This window comes from Mixophyes fleayi, chromosome 1, assembly GCF_038048845.1.
Source record: "Mixophyes fleayi isolate aMixFle1 chromosome 1, aMixFle1.hap1, whole genome shotgun sequence".
Taxonomy (NCBI): Eukaryota; Metazoa; Chordata; class Amphibia; order Anura; family Limnodynastidae; genus Mixophyes; species Mixophyes fleayi.
In genome coordinates, this window is record NC_134402.1 from 143,981,166 (window position 1) to 144,005,944 (window position 24,779).

Genomic DNA, 24,779 nt, shown 5'->3' on the forward strand with positions numbered 1-24,779 from the left:
CAGCAGCCCTGTGTCCCGGCATTAGAGGCAGCCGGGCGCAGGTGCAGATTATAATTAATTATGTATTTACAGCCTCAGGTGGGTGATTAAACCTTCAGCACCTCCTTAATTCTGATTGGGCAGTCTAGGTATTCAAAACAGGGAAGGCTTAGTCACCCTGCCGGTTATAGCGTTCCGTTTCCTGAGTGTTGTCCTGCTTCTGTACTTTGTTCTTGTACTTCTGGATAGACCCTTCTGTGTATGACCCTTAGCTAGTTTGTTGGACTGTGATTTATTGCTGGTGATCCTGACTTCTGCCTGTGACTCCGATATCTTGCCTTTCTGCTGGACCTGATCCTTTGCCTGGTCTTCACCTCGCTGCCTGCTTGTGCCCTATGACTTCGGCCTGTCTCTGACTTTGCTTATCTCCTGCTGTCATCTTCTTGCCTGCGCTACGGTTATACCTATAAGCTTCTACTATGCAGAGCATAAGACCTGGGGGCATCTGAGTACCTGTGAGCGCAACAAGCTCTATGGGAAAGGTTGCTGCTATAGGTGAAGACCTCTACCACCTGTTCTACAAGTTTATGACAATAGCCGTTAGTGTCACGGCTATCTTGTTATTCTTGGCTGTCCATTTCAGTATGGTCCAACTCTCCTTTCCTACTGTATGATCATTCCAGTTACAAAAATTACACATGAGCCATCCCTGCATATCGACCAGGTATCTTGAGAACTTTTTGGTGCTGTTCTCCAAGGGGGTTGATGGACTTCTTTCACTGCTGGTGGGGATGCCTACTCCTAATCCTGTTTAGCAGGTGTTCACTATGGCTGCCAGTTTTCGGAGACAGGGATGATATATCTTCTCCACTAGGGCCAAAGGATGGAGTCTTTGCCAGAATCCTATATATATCTGGCTCTGAGCACCTGCGTGGTGCTCCTTAAAGTCCAGACAAAGAATATCATTGCAGTTTGAATATTGCAATGAGTTGGCAATGTGTCCTATTTAGCTCTGTGATCTACTTCCCAGTGAGACATTCACTGGTGTCACAGCTCAGCTCAGTAATCACAAATGACCTGGGCTGTAGCTTACAGATAAGCTAGCGGGACCATGGCCACTATTGCTTATCTTTTACCCCAGAAAAGTCAGATTAAAAGGGCATTGGTAATTGGCCCAGACTGACCTACATGTTCCTGGTTCACCAATCTGGTTGATTAAACTGTGAACCAGCCATGGTGTGTCTCTCTTCAGCCAAACCTTTTTTTTTTATTTTTTTTTATAAAATCGGACCATAAAGCCATGATTCTCTGTGCTTTAGTCTATGCTTATAGTACAGAAAACTTTTTTCCTTCCCCATCTACTACAGGGGACTGGAGGAAATATATTAATGTATGAGGAACACTGTCCCGCTACATATTTTTCAACTTTAACATTTGCTCCTATTATTCCAGGAGAAGAGGTTTCCTTAGTGGTGAAATATAACCAATTGTCTGTGTTCCCCTCCAGCATTGGAAAAATTTATTTAATTTGAAGTGCAAGCAACCCACTTTTTTGTGATGCATCTATTTATCAGTATTTTGTGTGTGACAAATGTACAGTTGGATATGTTGAATAACATTAAAAAGAAATCAATTCTGAGATTATTAAAGCAATTCTATGTTAAAAACATGAGCATATACCACTATAAAGTTGCTAGCCCTGGCACAGTGGTTCTGGACAGGGGCTGGTTTCAACTTCACGGCTATTAAATAAACAAAAAAATGAATCAAATAGCATGAAACACTCTAAGACCCATCATCGGTCAAACATACCACTATGCCTACTGATAGTGTCCAGGGGGCATACTTACTAAACTGTTGGTTTGAAAAAGTGGAGATGTTGCCTATAGCAACCAATCACATTCTATCTGTCATTTTGTAGAATGTCCTAAATAAATGGTAACTAGAATCAGATTGGTTACTATAGGCAACATATCTACTTTTTCAAACCTGCAGTTTAGTAAATCTAGCCCCAGGTGTCTTTTGGGTATTTGTCCAAGATACAATGGACCCATTTTACAAATTCTATGAATTTCAACCATCGGCAAGTGCTTTTCACCATCAATAAATAATTAACTTCATACTGATTCTCAGGAAAAAATAGCTAGGGCAACCCTAGGTTAATTGGTAGGCTGAGAGGGAAGTGAGCCTAATATATTATATTCTAATTAATGAAACTAAAAATGACTACCCAATTAACAACAATATCCTCAGGATTTTCCACAGGATTGCACCAAGTAGTGTATTTGTTTTTTTCTGTATTTCATTAACCTTATTAAAGATAGCAGATCTCTTCAGAAGGGGACTGATCAAGAGAGAATATGGAAACCACAAAAAGTTAATACGGTAGAAACCAAGCATGATATACATGTAAAAGATGGCCACTGCACACAGCGATGTCCATATAGAGTTCCTGCTTTAGTAGCCATAAATTACTTTGCTGAATAAATCATCTTGAGCCAACTGTTTTGCCCCACCACTACCAGCAATTTAGTGACAATCTCCCCGCAGCACTGCTCGCACCACCACCGGACCTGTATTTTGGAGCTCCTAGTGATCTGGCCATCCAACTCCGTTGACCACAATAGTAGTAGCACTTTCCCACTGTTCTTCCTTTCAGTCAGCACCGATGACCCAGCAGTGGATTTCCTGACACCTCCACTCCTCTCTACCCCCCCCCCCCCCCTCCCTTACGTGCAGCAGACTGTCACCATTGTCAGCTGTCCTATAGTATGGGGTGGTTTATATTCTTGCCACCCAAGCCCTCAGCACCTGCATCAGGTTTGCCAGGCGGTACCTGGCCCCCGCTTCATCTGCTGCCTACCTCCCTTCTCTTATGTGGCTCCCTATCTCCTCTGCTTGGCCATCTGCACAACCGCTGTTGCTTTTGAACCTTAGGACTTCAGCAGCATGCAAGTCTGCAAATTAACCTCTCTATCTACCTGCCCAACATGCCCTCCTGCATCCAGTAGCCTTCTCACACCCAATCACAACTGCCTGTGGTCTAGTAATTGGGCCTGCTTGGAGCCACCATACTTGTGGCCTACAATTTGTTACTGATTGCTTTCCATGTCTCTAGTCAATAAGCTGGTCCATACGCCAAACTAAACTGTTCCACTTGCTCCTAATGTCCCTTCCCCCTAGGATGTAAGCTCTGATGACCAAGGTCCTCTATATCTTATGTTGCATATCTGTCTTCTGTCCTTCTACCTCTCGTCCCTTGTCATGTAGGATGCTAATCTTTTTCTGTTAGCCATGCGATTTTTTTTTTCTGTTGTTTCCATGCATTTATTTATTCTGCTCAATTGCACCCACTCACCTGTTATTATGCGGTTTTCATGTATGTCAGATATATCAGGTGCTACGAAATCTGTGGTGCTATATAAACAATGAGGACAGTAACCTAGTAATATCATGTGCATAGTGTGCCTTTCAGGATATTCAGTTGTTGTAGGTGGTCCTATAAATTACCCACCAAGCCAAGTGTAGCAGAGGTAATGATAGACAGGACTTTGTAATGTGCCTTAAAACCTTTACATTTGTAATGGTGCTGTATGCTGTTGAAATCAATAGGTTATACCTACACAGTATGCCACATTAATATATTTAGTCCAACCACCTGAGTATGGATCCATCTTACTACCCCAAATTTAATATGCACATTTGGCTTCTAAATTTAACTTAATAGCGTACATGGTGTTGCTTGAGAAGTTTTTAATGATGAGAAGACGGACATGCTGTGAAGCACATTACAAGCGGCCTCCCTATAGATTGCAGTTTTCAGAGAAATATAATGAGAAATCACATCTCTAAATCGGATGTCCACTTGGCTGGAAAGTGCACAAGCCAGGGGGGTGGTATAAGGTGTGGTCCCAAAGTGGAAGACACTTTTTTAAGTGTGAAAAGAAGAAATACATTTCATTTTACTTCCACATTTTTATTAGATTTTTTTCTCATACATATTAACTTGTAAACAATGCACCGAAAACATTTAGTTATTATAATTCTTAAAATACATTTTCATTAACAATTTTGTATTCCAGTAAAATCTTACAACAGGCTAATAGAATGTAACAGTTAAGGGACATTTTAGAGTGCATCCAACAAGGCTCCAAAATATAGCCTCTACTTCATGTGTTGTGAGTGACCTAAATTACTTTGATACAGAAGTAAAAGTGGTTGGAAATCTACAAAGGTAGCCTACTTTAAGTCTATTAAACACCACAGACATACTGAGTCTGTAGTATTGAGATGGAAAGGTATTTTTGTTGGCTTATTTTAAAATATTGTTTATTTGTCAGTTAAAAAATATTGTCACTTACAACACAAATGTAGAACACAAGTTACTTTTTCACATTGTATAAAATTAATTAACACACATTTTTATTTTGTACGGTCTAAAAATGGTATGGTCTCAGCAATCAGGATTTAAGCACGATTCTCCAACGGAAAGTATTGTCTGTAGTCCCCTTCATCTGAGAGTTTAAGTTTGTTTTCTTATTTGACCCTAAGAGTAAAATAAGAAAAGTATTAGAAATAATCATGTCTTTTCCACAAGTATGCCCCTTTTGCTGCACAAAAATCAGGACGGTCCCACCAAGTAAGGCAAATGGCATACAGACACAAAGCAGCCAGTGCTGAATTGCTTTCCAACAAAAACCAATATGTTCTATGAATTCAGTAGCTAGTATCAGGAAATCTGCACCTATGCTACCTACTTCGTGCAGGCAAATATAAATGGACTGAATAAGTGATTTTCATTTTAAAGTTAATATAATTCCCATTATGTTGGAAATAGTGAATGCATGCATGATCCATTCATTCTATCTTTCTCATCAGCATCAGCATCTGTGTCTGGTAAATTAAATATACAAATGACATTTATATATATATATATATATATATATATATATATATATATATATATATATATAATGTACACACACCATCCTTTATATGTAGTGATGTGAAACAGACTGATCTCACATACTGCCTGAACAAATTATTACATAAGCTGGCCCTGCAAGAGTGGGGGGCTTCAGACATGCTTATGCCTTCAGTTTTCTGCATCATTAGCAGTGCAGCCTTTATATGACACTGATACTCTAAAATGTAAAGTCTACACCATATTTCCATATATTAGAATAATCAGTACAAAATAAGTCTTTCTGTTGTATGAAAATCAGTACTGTCCAAACAAAAGTGTAATATTGAGCAATATGCTCTAAACAAATTGCAAGTTGACAAAAAAAGCAGAAGAAACAGAGGACAGGATCCAAGCCTGTGGAGATCACTGTTATGCTAGTAACTTTTCTCTAATACTTATGCTGTATGGCAGGAATTCTATAATAGTGATGGAAGCAGAAAGTAACATGTCTTTACAACTGAGGTATATGTAACTTCATATTGTATAGAAAATAAAAACAAATTAGCTAGTTTTAACTCCAGTTTATAAACAAACCTGGCAAACATGGTGATATTTTTATAACATATTGACCCATCCTAAGGACAGTTTACCTCCACTTTCAAGCATCGAGTTGCTGCTATATGACACTGAAATGCACCACTGCCTGCATCCTTCATACAGTGTACCCATGTGACAGATCACCTCTTTTAGTGGCCTATTGAATAACCGTTTTTGCCCGGTTAATTATCGATGACAGATGACTTTTCGGATAAATTTATTAGAAAATCATCCAGGGACAGAACATCTGATATTAGGCTATCCTGGCGATTACTTACCTTCAAACTGCGGTAGTTTATCTCTCCCCTCTGGATAGTATTGCAAAGTGGCTTTGCGCATGCGTGACCAGTCACTTTGTGATAGTAACCGTAAGGAAGAGCAGTAAGGCTGTGGTGAGGGATCCAAAGATCCCTCTACCACAAGGGCAGAATGGCTAATGCCAGTTTTAGATGGCGTTAGCCAACAGGCTCAAGCTCCGAAAAGTTAGGCTTTTTTGAGCTTGTTAAATAACCCAGAGACTCCATTGAAAATATCTTGGCCACCACCTGCTTTAAAAATGCCTAAAGACATTTACACATAGTTTATGACTTAATAAATAAACCTTTTACACTGATAGTTATGTGAATAAAATTAAGAGTGTATAAGCACTGGGTTCCCAGGGCTAAAGCACTAGCTTTGTCTCCATTTTTGTAGATTTAAATGGTCTTCTAGAACAAACAGATTATAGCATACTTGCCAACCTTTGGCAAGTTGTATCCGGAAGATGGGCATGGTGTATTGTGTCATTTTGGTCCCACTCCCAGCATCAAATATTCAGTTTTGTCGCGGGGGCGAGGCCAAAATGACACGATTCCCCCCCGAATCGCGTCATTTTAGCCCCGCAATTGCGGGTTGCGGGAGATTTGCCAGCTCTCCCGGGAGTCCGTGAAACCAACCCGAATTTCGGGAATCTCCCGGACATTCCGGGAGAGTTGGCAAGTATGGATTATAGATCTGGAAGTGAATGCTTCCAAAAGACCCAGCAGCTGATGTGTAATGCCATTTATAGTTTTGTATATGAAGCAATACCAGCATTCTGCTGCTAGATGTCAGCACCTGAATGAAGGTCATGTCAGGTCCGAATTTTGGATGCCCAGTATCCTATCAGAAGACTGCCTCCGTCACTGCAGTTCACCACCCTCCCCCTTATCTTGGTACATGCTTCAGGTGCATGAATATCTCTGATGCAGACAGCGCTTGTGTCGCCAAACCTCACATACCTCACATATAGCCGCTGTTACTAACAGCAGCGAATGTCCGGTGATCCTGCGAACCTCAGCAGAGCTGGAATAATGTTACACGCCCGGGCAACGCTCCTTCTCTGAGAGCGTCACATGGTGGAGCAATCTACCTGCCATATAGTCTGCATTGTATAATGACCCTTCTTCTAGCGTCAGCCACAGAGTACAGTATGACCTGCAGACTAGAAGCCTTGTTATGACATTACACGGAAGACGGATGCCGGAGCCGGCGCCACCTATGGTGCCTATAATTAATGCACTCCCTCAGCTGTCAGCGCCATAAACCATGTTACCAGCCGTACGGCTTACGCTGCAGAAAACAAGACATAAGCAGTCACAAACTTGGAACAGGCGCCCTGTACTGGGCCTAAACATCAGGTAGACTGGTTCAAACAGCAGCTGCAGTTACAGTGAATCTACTAATGCTGGAACTAGGTTTAGTCTTCTGTTAATGAACATCTAGCATAATTATGTTAGGTGTCATGTCCTTATCTATACTCACTGGTGCACAACTTTGTGGAAAATCTACATACCTACATACCCCCGCAGTTCACTGACTAGCCAACGGCACTACTGAAATAAGTACATATAATTCCTTGCTAAGTAGCACACTCTGTATTTAATAAGAAAATGGCAGACATGAGCAGGATCTTTGGTTCTTATAAGATTTAAATGTTCTGCCATAGCAGCCAAATAGATTACAATAGATATACCAATAACAATAATGACAAATGAGGCTGAATAGGACGAATGCACTTAAAGGGCGACAGGGTTTGTAGTAAGCTGAACACTGACCTGAAGGTGTTAAAATGGGTTGGCCCGACCAATGTGTAATCCAGTGGGAGGGACCTTGATTGTTATAGGAAGCTGCACTTCCTGTCTGGTTCATTCCACAGCACGAGATCCCACCCACCCACTCCTTTGGTAGAGTATGTCCGGTGATGTTGCGGTAGGAAGGCACTGCGTTCAGCGGCTGATTTGTGGGCGCATTGGTAGTTGTCGTAGGTCACTGCCCCCCGTTGAGGCACCAGTAACTCCCTTTTTGGCCCTTCGGTGAGGAGGGTCCCTGTTCGACTCGGTGAGGGAGGGCAGAGTGAGTTTTCAAAGGGGCAGTCACTCTGACGCCAACTCAGCGCAAAAGTGATGTTGGGATTTGTTCCCTGTGGTGGTGGACGTACGGCGGTTTGCGCCAGTCCACTAGTGATAGTGTTTGTCAGCTTGAGAGTTGTTTCGCAGTGCCCTTTCTCCGCCACCATAGGTCTAGTTTAAATTAAAATTATAATAAAAATTCTGGCAATTTTTTATAACTTATTCAAGTCTCCGTGTCTTTATTTGCATGCAAAGGGTTTTTAGAATTATAAGGTTGATGTAAGGTTTACGAAACATACACGGTGAGCCCTTTATACACTTCTTACCATTTTCCACCTTAAAATCTTAATCCATTCATCTGCTTCTGCACCAGTCTTTGCACAGAGGTAATATGTCCTTAATGGGAATACTAAACTGTAAAGAAACAATACATAAAATCAGCATCAGATTTTCCATTAAAAATACAATTTGTTCTGTATTTAAATACGTGATTATTTAGGTTCTAAGCTCCTTGCTGCAGTTTCTCCACTCATGACATTGATTATTCCAATTGTACATTTGAGGATGATGGGAGCTTCTGCTTTCGTTCATCAGGGTGGGGACACAGAAACATGCAAAAGATGAAGTTGGTGGAACTAGAACAACTTGTTTTAATTAGAGTATTAGTTACAAAAGTATTTTACCTCAGTTACATTTCCATTTGCAAGTTTGAGGTGAAATGGTCTATAGAACAACCTGTATTCAATCTAAGGGGCATATTCAATTGTCGCCGTTTTCCACAGCGTTATAACTACTACCGTTATTATGGTAATGGTTAGCTGGATTTCAGCTCGCGGGTCAGGGAGCTGCGAGCTGAAATCCAGCCAGAAAACTACCGTAATAAAGGAGCGCGAGATTTTCAGCGTTTCCGCCGACAATTGAATATGCCCCTAAACGTCTAACTGATAACAACCCAGAGCAGTGAGTTATTAGTACAGCTAATGTGGGAAGATTGTGGAATTGTATCTCTATATGAGAGGAAGTTTATATATACTTTTCCCCCTCATTTTTATAAAGAAAATGATATGTAATTCCCCCTTCATACTGCCACAAAAACCCAGTTTTTTTGCCGGGGCGAGCTCCGATGACCCGGTTCTGGCTAAGTGTGAAAGGGGGTCAGTGCAAAATCAGACTCAGGACTTTTGGAGGGTTATTCCCGTGACAGTCCTGGGTCTCACAGAAAGAAGCTGAGTTGCAGGACTCATTCATAACTCAAATAATGGGTATGCAGGAGTGGATTCTGAGGGAGAATCGTGAATTCATGATGTCTTTCCTAGATCACCTCATGCCAAGAATTGAAGGACCTGCACTACCTCAACCACAACCTCCATACCATGTAGAGGGGCCTTACCCCATGTACAGAGGTCAGCAAATGTATCTGCCAAATTCTGGTACTATACAAAACACCCCACAATGGCTCCCCATAACCCTGAGTACCCGGCTACTCCCCATAATCAGGAGTACCCTCTACTTCCCCTAACCCTGAGTACCAGGCTAGTTCACATTACCCCAAGTACCCACATTATCAAACATAATAGGTAGTGTTTAGTAAAGTTATAATGCCTGTTTGAGGCAACAATATTTAACATGTGTGATGTAAACACTGACCAAAAATTTTGTTTTGCACTACTCTTTTGGCACATGTGTGTCTAAAGTTTCTATATCTAAAAAAAAATAAAAAATTGTGATACAATATTATGACATTTTTGATACAAAAAAAAAAACAAGCAAATTTCCATTAACATTGGATTTGTGTTGGTAGATATGAGGTAATATTTACTGGTTAACAAAGAAATTAACAATTTGAATAAAAATATTTTGTTAAGCTAAACGTTTGTTTGCTCTACTCAATAATGGATGACAGATTGGCAATGATGGTGGTATGAATTAGTTCTGCAGAGGTATTTGTAAGTTCTCCCTTGTTGTAGAATCCACAGACATGACATATATCATCATCATCATTTATTTATATAGCGCCACTAATTCCGCAGCGCTGTACTGAGAACTCACTCACATCAGTCCCTGCCCCATTGGGGCTTACAGTCTAAATTCCCTAACACACACACTAGGGTCAATTTGTTAGTAGCCAATTAACCTACCAGTATGCTTTTGGAGTGTGGGAGGAAACTGGAGCACCCGGAGGAAAACCCACGCAAACACGGGGAGAACATACAAACTCCTCACAGATAAGGCCACAGTCGGGAATTGAACTCATGACCCCAGTTCTGTAAGGCAAAAGTGCTAACCACTATGCCACCGTGCTGCCCACCGTCCTGTAAGTTCCACTCTGGTAGAAACTGCTCTTTCTGTATTTCACAAATATTGTGTAAAATACAGCAAGCAGCAACTACATGGGGCATAAGTTTGGCGTCAATGTCATTGCGCTTCAATAAACACCGCCAACGTCCTTTCAAGTGTCCAAAGTCATTTTCAATCACCATCCGAGCTGAGCTGAGGGTATTTGTGAAGCACATTTTTTCACACAAAGCTATACAAAAGAACGAGAGACTAGCCGCGCTCAATAGAAATGCAGCCAATGTCTATATCGATGAGGGTCCCACCAAAATACCCTTTTCATACATACAAACACCAAAAAAAGGACAGGTGTTAAACACACTGGGGGCTAGATTTACTAAGCTGCGGGTTTGAAAAAGTGGGGATGTTGCCTATAGCAACCAATCAGATTCTAGCTTTCATTTATTTAGCACCTTCTACAAAATAATAGCTAGAATCTGATTGGTTGCTATAGGCAACATCCCCACTTTTTCAAACCCGCAGCTTAGTAAATCTAGCCCTGGGTGTATATATATATTTTTGAACATATTACACTATTGTGTTTTTTTTCTCTCCTTATTTTTGAAGATATCCATATACACTTCCCAATATCGGCCTCAAAGATTATGCTGTGACTATACATAAGGACATTTGAAGATTGAAGATCAGACTTTTAAAACCTATTTCAGATTATCACACAGACTACAGTGTGTATTTAATATCTATATGTTATTTTTCTGTCTTTGAAGATTAACATTATTATTATTATTATTATTATTTCATTCATTATTTAATGTATAAGAGTTAAGCGCCGTATTCCTATATCCTTTTTTGGTGTTTTTCAACAGAACGTTGATGTTGCTGTGTGAAGCCCTTCATGAACTATCGCTACAAAGGGGTAAGCTGAATCCCCGATGATGTGTCCTGGGATCTCCACTGCATTCACGGTCTTTGATTTCTGTCTCTCCAGAAATCAAAGCTCCTCTTGTAAAGATTGACATTTTATTTCCAGGGCAGAATCGTGTTCATACTGAACAGGGTCAACCAGGGAAATTCCCGGGTCCTAGGTACAGTGGGAACAGGGTCTCTGAGCTGGGATGCTCTGTGACTGCAAAACCTGGCTTGAAAAACCTGGGATATTGCAGCGGCAGCATTCTGGAAGTGGTATAACTGGACTAATATAAATATAGTATGCACATAATTTATCAGATTACTTCTGTGATAGTTGTGGGCAGCACGGTGGCTAAGTGGTAGCTCTTCTGCCTTACAGCACTGGGGTCATGAGTTCAATTCCCGACCATGGCCTTATCTGTGAGGAGTTTGTATGTTCTCGTGTTTGCGTGGGTTTCCTCCAGGTGCTCCGGTTTCCTCCCACACTCCAAAAACATACTGGTAGGTTAATTGGCTGCAAACAATTTGACCCTAGTATGTATGTGTGTGTGCATAGTTAGTCATACATGATATGATGTGATGATAGTTAGTCATACATGGAGTCATAGCCTAAATAATACAATCACAAATTAGCATAATTAGTACAATAAAGCAAATTTCTGATTGGTTGACATGGGTTAAAGCAGAGTGATACTATTTGTCTAATATTAACTAAACATTTGTTTGTTACAAACTTAGTTATAACTGCAAATGTTTACCAAATACCCTATAAAAGGTGTTAGTTTATCCCAAGTACTCCCTTGTATGTATATTTGATACCAAGCAACTTATATCTTTACATTAAGATATATTCAGTTTGTCTTGTATAAATTGTATTACTAATATATGAAACTGTTATTAAACTGGGTACACCTCTATGCAATTATCATTCACATATGGCAAGAGTGTGCATGCTCCCATGATCAGGTTTTATCATACCAAAACACATCGCATCTGTTGATTTGGTTTTCTAAACTTCCTAAAAATCACGATCAACAATGGAATGATGCTGGGGAAATGTGGATGTGTGTACACACTCACGAGCAGCAGTGTAGGCACATATCTGTAGAGTGTGTACAGTGTAATGATCTTTTCAGCAGATGTTTATGATAGATGATTACAGGTCTGATGGTAGATTGTGTAGGTGTGTATGCATAAATCAGCATGCTCCTTGGGACTTTCAATCGTTGGTGAAATTGTTACAAAAATTGCATCTGAAGTAAGATTGCATAGTTGTGTACCCAGCTTTACTTTCAGTTCAATCTAACAGGCTTAAGTACTCCTTCAAGCTGGCTAAGGTGTTACAGTAATATTCGCGTATATTTGTTTTGTCTGTAAATACAATTTCATAGAGGACCTACCAGAAACAATTGACTCTCTCCTGTGAGTAATCAAATTGTACCGCACTGCACTCTGTAAGATCTAAGGTCTTTATTGGCTCCGCGGCCTGCAGAAAAATTATGGAAACACATTATTCAATTCTTTTATAATCATTATTATTTTTATTATATATATCCTGCACATGTTAGCTTTACAAATCTCTTTGCCAGCAGCATATATTTCATAGCACCTATATTAAATTTAACAAGGTGTGATATTATAATCAGCAACATTACAGTAGTTAATTATCAAACTGTGTCCTTAATTGTGGGCTAATCCTGATTTACGATCTGGTACTGTCTGTAGTGTATATTGATATTCTTGATGGCTTTTGTGACATACAAGATGTATTATAAATTGCACAATTTATAAGCTCTTGCACCCATTATAACAAAAGGAAACAGAGACATCATTTTTCCAGAGGTGCAAAATAAAATATGGAGTAGTTAATGTTCTAAAGAATAAATTAAGCAGAGATTTTAAACAGGTAGGCATTGATTGTTTTATCAACATAAACACAATTAAATATTGTGTATTCTGTTTTTCAAGTGTATAAAATATTGCAAATTACACTTATTTGTCCATAAAGTGGTCCACATACAATATTGGTTTACCGCAGATATCGGAACTTACCAACCGGTCCTTATAATATTTCAGCTCGTTACGTGTCAGTATAAACCATCTGGTTTTCCAGTTCTGTAATACACAGGATGACAATTAACACATTGTTGTAATTATTAGAATTTGAGTGATGTCCCAGGGTCTAGATTTATCACTGAGAAAAGAGAGTTTCAGCAGAAGGAATACAACACTCAGAACGGCTGCTGGACTTGTGCAAAAATATCACAGTGTGAAGGATTACATTTCAGCCTGTTAATACTAATGCTGCTGGCCAACAGTTTTACTCATTCATCACTACTATTATACTGTCACATGTTTGTACAGAAAACAAATCTAATATGGACATTTAAGAGCATGGATCTGTAGTAGAATATCAATTACTACTTTAGAGAAGGCAAACAGTAAACTGGGATGAAGGAAAATAGCTACAATAACACTATTTCACAGAACCATTTCTGGATACATGGACTAATCTCCCAGTGCAGGTGCTTTGTACAAATTATTTAAAGTATCTGAAACATATATGGCATGTTGATAATTTCATTTTAATTCAATTGGGGTTTTTTTCTTAACTTTTTATTGGTTCGTTGGACTATATGTGATTTTATCTATTCATCAAAACCACACACATTTGTTTTGTTACACATTTATACGCGGAGAATTTATACACTATTTATGACCTCTGTTTATATGCTGCTGTTCTAAGTAAAGATATTTAAATACCTCTTTACCACTTTTACATAAATAGATTTGTTAAATAGTGGTTGTCATTGTCATTGGTTTAGCTCCACTTTCAGAATGGATTATAAAAAATATTCTTATTGGAGCTAATTACAGAAATGATCATTCTTTACATGTGTATTCCTATAAGGCCTAGTATGTATTGTATTGGGCATATAAATTGTACCTTTAGCTCACACAGTTTAACACATCCAGTCTAAATTACACCACTGTACTATAGTGGTCATCTTGTGTTATAAAAGCAGTATTCATTACCTTTACACGTCCTCCTTGTTTTGTGAGATAACCTTCCTTTGTGCCCAGCTGAAAAACAACACAAGATTAAGATTTTTTTAGTGTAATGTCATTTCCCAAGAATATCTGCATTATTATGTAATTGCGCTTTGTTGGGTTCACTTAGTACATTATTAGTATGAAAAAATAGACTAATCAATGAGCATTGTTATTGTTAAGTAAGCTTAACAATGGAGCCCATGTCCTTGCTGTAGTATGGAGCATGAGAGTCCATTAACTGAATGAGCAAAAAGGACAATAGCAACAGTTGCAGAAAACCTAGACCTCTCGTCCCCGCCCTAAACTTAATGGAGGCTCAAACACTCTTAATTTTCACTTTTACTGTCAGCTTTCACAATGACAGCATTTGCTCATTGTTCCAATGGCATTTACAGAATCAGCTTAATGCAATACGCAGAAACGTCAACCTGGCCCATTTTACCAGAGAAATATAATATTTTTCTGCTCCTAAAACTTAGCACTGACTTTCTGATCTAATTTTATAACGCCTTTTAGATATAAAAGAAACTGATATAATCATGCAAAAAAATAGTGAACATGTAACATTATTGTTTCTTCTTTTAAATTAATTTTTTAAAGGAAGAGTAAAAGGAGGTGAGGGAAAAAAAAGGGGGAGAGATCAGGTACATAGCAGAAATAATCAGTAAACAAATGTAATACAAAATAATTGGTAAGCACAAATCACTGTGGTGAGTTGATCATTATTATTATTATTATTATTATGAACATTTTGGCAATGTTGGAAATCTTATTTTTCACTTAGCAGGATATTGTAAATTATGTTATATTTTCAATGTATGTGTGTGTGTTATGTATGCACATGTTTATTCTGTGTATATGTAATGCACACTAATATAAAAGTTAAAGTTGGCTCTTTGTCGTATCTATGGGTATTTTTTGGCACTTAGGCACCCCTGTCTCCAGTATCTTGAATCCATGACACAAATAATTCAGTCTGCACTTGGGGCAAAGTGGACTCCCACCCAGTACTATAGAGGTGTACCTAATAAAGTGGTCACTGAGTGTATAAATAGAGAAATCATATACAAATAGTAATATATGGTAAAATATATAGCATAAAATATATCTGTACATATTTCATGTGAACACTAACAGCATGTTAAGGGTACAAGACATTCAAGGGCCCCTTATCTGATGGACCCTTGAGCGCACCCTGATCTTGTGCCACCAGATACTTTATGGAACAATATACAATCTCACCACCATACATATACATTGCAGTATATGTTTTTTCAGTTTTGGAAACCATTAGTAAAGCAAATATTGACAGGTTCATACAAGGACAGCCTATTTGACTTGGCACATTTTGGTCATAGCTATCCATAGTTTAATTTCTGTTGCCTGGAACAACAGTAGACAAACTGACTTGCTCAAGGTCAATAGGAACTGACACTTGATATTACAAATGTCATTTCCTATTGTGGCATTTGATTTTGAGTCTGCAGCAAGTCGATCATTGTCATTGTTGTTAAATCAGCACCCTTACACACTAGGCTAATTCTTATCCAATAAGAACTTTTTATTCAGCTTTAGTGAACTTGATAATTTTGCTGTCTACTCTGAAAAGTAAGAAGAGGTTAATTTAAAAAAATATGTGCCCACTGTTCACAGTGGTATATACAACATGCATGCAAATTAACAATGTACATTATCTGTAATATTTTAGGCTAGTTACTCACTGGCATTGTGTTTGCATAAAAAAAACGCAAGTCCAATAGGCAAGTCAAATGTAAGTGCTATGCATTTGCTCATGCATTTGATGTGCAGTTCACCTGATGCTTAAGGTAGCAGAACAATAGCAGTACAACTGCGAAAGCCTTCTCCAGAACCAGAAGATAGGTTCAATTAAGATAAATGGTGAAAAACTGAATGTTTTAAGTTTTCTACAATAACTAGATCATCTTTCATGTCTCCATTTTACACTGTCTCTCCCCTTTCCAACCGTACCACACCACCTATAGCTGAAAAGAAATGCCAGTCACCATTGGCGGCTTTAATATTGGTGGCTGATGATGCTTCTGCCTTACAATGACCACACCTCTCCACCATCAGCTATGATTGTTATTCTAGTACCATATGTATCAATTGTGACATATGGCTTTATCTGCTATATTCTATATGACTGATTTCACACAATCCAAACACAACAGCAGAAATATGTCTCATGATTATTTACTTTCATTTTATGAAGGTATTGTATCTAAAATATATGTTTGTGAAAAAGCTCCTATGACACACCCACCATGAGGATGACATACGCAATTGCCAATTGTGGCGGCCGCACTGCACATGCACTGAGCTGCCAGACTGTGCATATGTAATAACGCACATGCAGGCTGGCCAGGGATGATGATGTCATTGCAGAGGATCATGGGAATATAAAAGCCTGGGTCCCAGCACTGTGTGCGGTCCCTGTCCTATGCGAATATTTTTACCCACTTCCCTTCTTCTATCCCCCTTCTTCTGAAAATTGCTGCATAAAGGGGTAAACATTGCTGATATGGGTACATAGCCTCCATATATCATGTTAGCTTAAAAAAGGCAAAAAAAAAATGTTTCTTTGTAGTTAATTTTGGAGGGTGAGAGTTGAGGAATGTGTTCAGTGTGGGAAGGGAGCAAGCATTCCTACTCAATCAAGGGTCCTCGATTCAATTAGCCGTGAGGACTAGTAGGAACCTGGCATGATATGTTTCCATGGGATAATTTTGGTAATAATCTCTCATTTTTGTTTGCTCCTCATAAAAATGAGTAATGTTTTCTGCACTTTAATACACGGTTTTGTGCACAAAAACACATGTGAGGTTCCTATGGGGCTTTGCGGCTAATTGAATCAGACCCAAGGAATGAAAACATGAACAGTTCGCACATAGAATCAGCTTAGGATGGCAAGTGAAACATTAGTACAACTAATCATAAAGAATACAGCGTGTCACGCAACAAAATACAATTTAATAAATATTTTTATGATAATGTTGCATGGACACTACCAGGTAGTAAGATAACAAATCAGACATTATTGGCAGTATTCTATTGATTGAATTTACTTACTGAGGGGGCTACAGGCACAAGGTCAGTCCCAGTGCGACCTGTCTGCATGGCAGTATGAACCCTGACAGATTCATATATTGACGGCTCTTCCACCTCTCGAGGGTAAGGATATTTCAATAAGATTAAAGTTCCTATAATGAAAGAAGAAGAAACTGGCTTTATACTGCATGTCATTCTTTAGGACCTTCAGAGTCTGAGCAGTGAATAGTTCCATCAACATATGTATAGTCATATCATGCTGATATATAGAGATGCAGTAGATGATATTATGGGTGGTTACAGTGATTTTTCTTGTTGCAGTATTTATAGCATTTCAATCATATCTTAACTATGTTTTGTATTTTTTAAACAAACTAGTTCAAAATAAAGCAATGATAATTAAAATGCTCAAAATTCCTTATAATACACAAGTTTCAAACTGAATGTATGAGGTGTCATATCCTAGTGTATTTAATCCATAATTGCCTACTCTCCCAGCATGTCCAGGAGACTCCTGAAGAGCACATAATGAGGTGTGTTTCTAGGTAAGAACACACCTCATCACACCTATCTGAATGGATGACCCAATTTATTCACGTACATTTTTTCGTACACAAAACATTTTTAATGGTGGCTTGCTTATACATGTCCTGTTTCCTAATAGGCTGATGAGCTCACCACTACACATTGACACAGTCACCTGAAATATATCTGCTAATATCAATGCTCTCTATGCTGTGTTTATTTTTGTTGGAAAACATGAATGATTCTAGTAGATGGCAACCAAGTCTAAAGGCAATAACTATTTAATTGCAGATATAGTATTTTAAATAACAAATTATCATACATTTTACAGTTTCCACTATTCAAGGGCGTCAACTTTACTACAGAAATTCTTATTAATACCACTAATTAACCCAATTTAACTGTAAGTATGCTATTGAAAGGATGCTTCATGCTTTCACAAAACCGTATCATGACTGCAAGCAACTCTTAGCACCAGATTACACATTAAGACCTATTTACTAACATATACTGACATTGCATTTAGGTGCAAAATTTGCACGACATTACAGCCTTTCACTGGGACTAATTTTTGAAATTGTGTTTTAGCAGATAGAGGGCAAATATATCCTCAAGGCTACAATATAATAATCTACATGCCATAAACTGAACCAGAAACAAAATATTAAAATGCTACTGAGGGAGTATACAATTGGTTTAACCTCTTTCATTTTGTTCAACATGCATGTTATTTAAAAAAAATCACCTCCCAAAAACTATTTTACTCCAAAAAGAAAAGTTTTTTACTCAAACATGACTTGAAACCAAACCTCCCAACTTTCCAAATTTAGCTGGGACAGTCCCAATTTGGGGAAAGTTGAGAGGTATGTCGTGTGCACCAGAGGCAGGTGCCTATGGTATGTGCCGCAATTCAACACTGTTTTTAGGGGAGAGTTTCAGAAGGGCTGAGCATGCACTCCAACATGGAATGACCATGATCCTTTTTGCATGTATCGAGGTTCCTATTGGTAAACTATGCATGTGTTTTTTTAGAAACTGGCTGTGCTTGGAATATTTCTTTAGCATTATTAGTCAGTCCAAAGTATTATTTGAATGCAAGGTAAATAAATAAATGTATTTTTCTGCAATAATCTGTCACTCCGCAAAAAAGGATGGTATGTACAGATCAGCTTATCTCTATAAGGAACAATTCCCAAGAGGCTCTTAACTTTGTAAAAAAAGAGCCTTTAAAGCCACCTTACCTAAGTAAGAGACATTAAAAGACTTAAGTAGCTATCTTTCATGCAAATTAGCTATCCTTAGAAACATCTATCTGTCTTGTTCTCTATTTTGTGGTGCGTTTTTGGTGCTTAAAACACGTCGGATCTATAGATCCTTTACTGAATTAAAAAGAAACAATTACTTTTATTTTACTGATGCAGTAATAATAGTACATAAGGAAGAAGAAACCTGATATACTTTATATTTCATTAATCTTAGTGTTGCTGATAAGGAAGTTCCTCAACCAATAATGTGTGCGGAAATGAACACAATGTTGTAACTCCTGATTTGCAAGTCAAGATTTAGCAGATTACCTTTGGCTTTGAAACCAGGTAACATGCTACATGATTATGTGAAGGGGCAAGTTTTAGGGACTTGTTATATTGCGTGTGTGAGTTCTAGTTTTCATCCTGCTTAAACTATATTATGCTTATTACACCTGTACTTAATACAAGGCTTGTAAATCTGCAAGCTCACAGCAAACATGTCTCTTTAGACATGTGAGTTACTTGCAGATTTAAAAGCCTTGTATTAAGTACAGGTGTAATAAGCACAAATTTTAGAGGCACAGTTCAATCAAATGTTCACCCAAAACAAATGTTATGTAGTGCCGGCGGACATGATAGCCCACACATATGCACTAAGGTCAGGGATTGATAAAGCTCTGCTCACATTGACATCACTGAGACCAAGGGAGCGAGGGAAAAGTGAGAGGAAACACTGGATACTGGTTGTTGATTGTAGCAGTTGAAAGAGGAGTAGGAGTATGGAGGAGAGGAGTATTGAACAAGGGATACAGAGGTGATGAGAGAGAGACCATCGCTGTTGTGAAGATACGTGGTTCCCAAATCACTCAGACACGGTATTAGAGGAAAAATAGAAGGATGATTTATTCTGCAGAACAGGATTAAATACAGCACGACCCCTTAACGATAGCAGGTCCATCAAGTGAGGAAATCAGTTCAGTCTCCCCCTTCTGACCCAGCATATGCAACTGCTTAAGGGTCCCATTAAATCTCTCGCAAAGACCATTAGTCTGGGGATGGTAGGGGGTTGTGCGGAAGGGATGGACCCCAAATTTTTCTCATACTGTCTGCAGCAAGTCCCCTTGAAATTGCGTCCCCTGGTCAGTGACTACTTCTTGAGGGAATCCTACATGGCTAAAGATATCCATGAGAGCCTGGGCAATATGTTCAGCATCTATGGATGATAGTGCCACTGCCTCATGATATCTAATCGCGTATTCGACTGCGGTCAGGATGTACTTCTTCCCTGTTCAGCTTGGTTTCTTAAAAGGTTGCACAATGTCCATTGCTACCCTCCTAAATGGCTCACCTATGATGGGCATGGACTGTAGGTGGACCCGACGTAGGGGTCCTCCGAGGCGTTGGCATACATCGCATGTGGACCTATAGTGTTTGACCTCCTGGTTAACTCCAGGCCAGAAGAAATGTCGTAGCAACTGGGCACGGGTTTTATGAACCCCTAAGTGGCCAGCTAGGGGGATGTCCTGGGCTAGTGCTAGTAACCGGCGACGGCACTGCTGTGAAACAATCAGCTGTTTCCTATCTACTCCTGGCTCTAGAGGATCAGCCTTGGTGGGCACCCTGTACAATCTCACTTCTTCCCACATGATTCTATTCTCCTGAGGTCCCCAATCTGTCCTTTCCGCCGCACTGCGGAGACCATCTAAAGATGGGTTAGTCCGTTGGGCTTCCCTAAATGCAGTCCTATCTACCCCAGATTCATGTCAATGTCAGGTAAGTCTGGTACAGCGTTACTCACTGGCAGCGGTTCACGTGGTGTGGCAGCTGATCTAAAAGGGACTTCTGGTGCTGGTATGGGTGGGTCCTCGAGAGCTGTCTCCAAAACCCTTGCTTGACTCTGATAGCTCCCACAAAGTAGCTGGCCAATCCACCCCCCAGATCATTCCCCAGAATAACGTGGGTAGGTAATCCATCCAAGAGTCCCACATTCACCTCCCCCTAACCCTGACCCCAATCCAAATTAACCCTGGCCATGGGGATAACTGTAATCTGGCCATTGAAATTTTGATTTTCTGATTCTTTAGCCATTGATTAGGTGGGACTAAACTGGGCCGTATCAGAGTAATAGAAGCCCCAGAGTCCCTGCAGTTCCTGCCCACTAACTTTTAGAGGCTGCAGGTGTCCCTTCATGTTTGCAGGGGTAGCCTTCCCAAATGCCGCTACCACCTCCACTTGATAGACTACTTTCTCCGCCTCTGGTGCATCAGGAGCTAAGTACCCCTCCCCTTCCTTCCAATACTGACACTGATGCCATTGCAGGTTCCACAACCAGTTTACCCAGCGCTGCTCTGAATACTGCTGCCCTCTCATGTGCAGCAGCTCCTGGTCCAAGTATATCCAATCAAATCTGCAGCTGTTCCATGTTACCGACAGTTATTGCAGCTGCCTGGGTTGTCAACCCCTTGGTTCCATTACTGGATTCCCCTGACGAGTCCTGAACCGCGTCGTCCTCCTTCTCCTCACCAGGGTTTTCTACATCCCACTGAGCCAATTATTCGATTAGGGACCCCTTGGTATCCGTTGAGTTGATCTCAATTTTTCTTGCCTGACAAAGTTCCTGCAGGATTCCTTTCTTAATGTTTCTGTATGTTTGTGTTGCTGCCTCCGTTCTGCTGTGTCTTTGCAATTCCGTGCTTGTCACTGAGTGATCCCACGCTTGCCACCAAATGTGAGGATACATGGTTTCCGAATCACTCAGACACGGTATTTATTCTGCAGAACAGGATTAAATACAGCACGGCCCCTTAACGATAGCAGGTCCAACAAGTGAGGAAATCAGTTCAAATAAATCCAATGAGATAGGTTCCACAGCACATCTCTGGCAGAGCATCACCTCTTGGCCAAAGTCAGTCACATACATGTCCAGCTCCCAGGGTAGCCTCTTTTATCACCTCATAATCCCACCTTGGGAACTGTCTGCCCAGGGGAGTTGCAAAAGGTCTCGCTTGGTGGGCTTCTCAAACTATCCAGCCCCTTCCCCTACCTCCCCAGGTGTCTTCCCTCAGGTGACCCCTGCTGGGTCCGGCTCCTGGCTGCCTGTAGAGCTCACTAGTGGACAATAGGTAGCAAACAGAAATAACAATGGCAGCTTAATTCACTCAACTCCTGAGTGTTCTCTGTGGAGGTGGAATTTAACCCCTGAAGTACTTTTCCAAGGAGATGTTATAGTTCCATCACTGATACTTCCTTGCTAACAACATAGCTAAAAAGTGCAGTTCAGGTATGGATTAGATTAAGGGGTTGTAACACCATACACCATGCCTGTTGCTTTACAGCTGTGAAAGAGAGAGTGCTATAACAGGATACATTATAAGCTGGACTGCTGTGAGAGATATGAACAGAGGAGCAAAGAAAGAGAGAGACTGATAAGTACCCATGTTTCTTATATTATTCAAGTGATTGGACTGAGCCATATTCGTTAGCTAGAGAGGGATAGTTAGTTAGAGTAATTGGACTTAATCAAATCAAGAGAAAGCAGCAATAGTGTTCTGTAATACAAGTGATATTTTACAGAGAGGACATTGTCTTGCATTCCAGGCTGCCAACTGCTTTATATTGGAACTGAAGGAAGAAGGAGCCTATATTCCAACTGCCATGTGATAAAGCTGCATATCCATATAGATATATATGTATTTGCATAATGAGGACTGTATTGCTTTTTTAAATGTTTATAGAGGTTTAAAGTAATTTAGATAGATATCGTATATAGATTTATATCAATATTTTAGTATAGGAAATATTATGTAAGTGGTAATATAGGTACTTCAAGTTTATAATATACTAGAGAGATCTATTTTAGGTGCTATACACAAAATGTTGTACTGTGGTTTTTTTGTTTTGTTATGCTTATGCTATTGTATTGTTCACACTATAGTAGTATAGTTTTATATAAAATTATGAAGACCAATTTGGGGTCAGAATATTTCCTTTGTGTGTGCCTGTGGTCTGGTGTAGGGGGCGAGGGTTCCTTGGTGTTGCTAACTCCAGAACACTACCCCACAAAGAGCCTACAGTACTTAGACTAAGGTGGAGGCACTGTGCAAAACTGAACACAAGGTAAAAGAGTCCATTTGCAGACAGGACACACAAAGATTATTACACATACCCTAGCCGAGGAAAGGGGGTGTTACATTTAGAAATCACACTGTTAATCCAGCTCTATATTCAGTTTGAGCAGTATTTACTTTTCTGTGCTAAAAGCTTATTGAAAGCCATTTAAGTTTAAAGAAAATAAAAGCAAAAGGTAAGCAAAACAAACAAATTGTTTGTAATTGCATAATGATAAATGAAATAACACAATAACACTAGTATGCACCATTACCTCTTTCATTTACCAATTGCTTGACTTACAGGAAACATGTCTGGAGTCTACCAGTTACATACATATTTGAATCTCAATTCTAACTAGAGATTCTCAGGCTCGGTTCCCTGAGAACCGAACACACCCGAACTTAGCAGATTCGAACCTGGTACTTTCGCGTGCCCTCGGAATTGAAAACGAGGCAAAACGTCATCATAACATCATCGGATCTCGCAAGCTTTGGATTCTATAAGTACCGCCCTCCACGGCGATCCAGTGCCATTTCTCAGAGGGACACAGAAGTGGTAGCACAGTTCTTGGCAGTCTCTAGTGCAGTTGGGCAGCATCATAGGTAGAAAAGAAAGAGGAGGGGTCGCAGTGTTCTTCAAAGTCTCCAGTGAGACTCCAATGAGATTCAGGAGAGCTCCATTGCTAATTGTCATTGCTGAAATAGAAAAAATAGGTCTGGCAGGCTTGGTCTTCTAAATCTGCAGTCACATTGTTGTGTGTTATATAGATAAAACACAAAGAGGAGAGCTCCATTGCTACTTGTCATTGTAGAAATACCAAAAATAGGGCTGGCAGGCTTGGTCTTCTAAATCTGCAGTCACATTGTACTGTGTTATATAGCTAACACACACAAACAGGAGAGCTCCATTGCTGGCAGTCTTGGTCTAAATCTGCAGTTACATTTTACTGCCATAGCTCACTCAGAAACAGGAGAGGTGGCAGGGTTCAGTGCTGAAACAGAAATTGTAATAATAGGGCTGTCAGTGTTCTTAAGTCTCCAGTGACATTCTACTGTGCCATAGCTCATACAGAAACAGGAGGGGTGGCATTGTTCTTGTCACTCTCCAGTCTCAGTATTGATTATACTAATCCCTCTATCTCATGTGCTAAAGTCTATGCTCAAGTGCATAGTGGTTTTAAGTCAGGGAAACAAAAATGTAAATAAAAAGCTTGTTCCTTTGTAAAGAAAAAACAACTCTCTAATAAAGGTGAAAGTTTACTGTAGAAAAACAAAAAAAATTGCCAACATGCCATTCTACCCAAAATATTACCAAGCATACCAGCATCAGATAGGTTCCTTCTCTCAGCTAATATCAGCACCTGCAATCTACACTGCCATCATATTCACCCTCATCAGTGTGTACATCATCCTCAAACAATACTAATTCATCCCTGCTGGAATCCACCATTACAGAAGTCTGTGTACTTTGATGTAATTGCCGGTAATGGCCTTCCTCATGGAATTCGTAGTTCATTTTACGGAAGAGCTGTCATGATTTTTGGGCAATTCTTTTAGACCAAACCAAATGTCAATATGTTGTGCAGACTCATCTGCATCACCACTGGGTTTCTTGGTAAAAGCTAAGTTTTTTCCTAGCAGCAATTTCCAGAGAAACTGAAGGAGGAGACGTCATTGTGTCATGTACCACTTGAACTGTCAGCTTACTGACCAGGAGCAT

At 39.7% G+C, this 24,779-nt stretch overlaps 1 protein-coding gene across 1 annotated transcript in view; it reads right to left on the minus strand.

The window, feature by feature from the left end:
• Positions 1-3,934: 3,934 nt before the first annotated feature.
• The window catches only part of DAPP1 (dual adaptor of phosphotyrosine and 3-phosphoinositides 1), an 81,056-nt gene continuing 60,211 nt past the window's right edge, over positions 3,935-24,779 (minus strand). The window contains exons 4-9 of the mRNA XM_075201230.1: positions 17,200-17,330; positions 14,092-14,139; positions 13,108-13,170; positions 12,456-12,541; positions 8,178-8,265; positions 3,935-4,525 (exon numbers count right to left, since the gene is read on the minus strand). Coding sequence (XP_075057331.1) covers positions 4,502-4,525; positions 8,178-8,265; positions 12,456-12,541; positions 13,108-13,170; positions 14,092-14,139; positions 17,200-17,330 — 440 coding nt within the window. The 3' untranslated portion in view covers positions 3,935-4,501. The remainder of the gene's footprint in view (positions 4,526-8,177; positions 8,266-12,455; positions 12,542-13,107; positions 13,171-14,091; positions 14,140-17,199; positions 17,331-24,779) is intronic.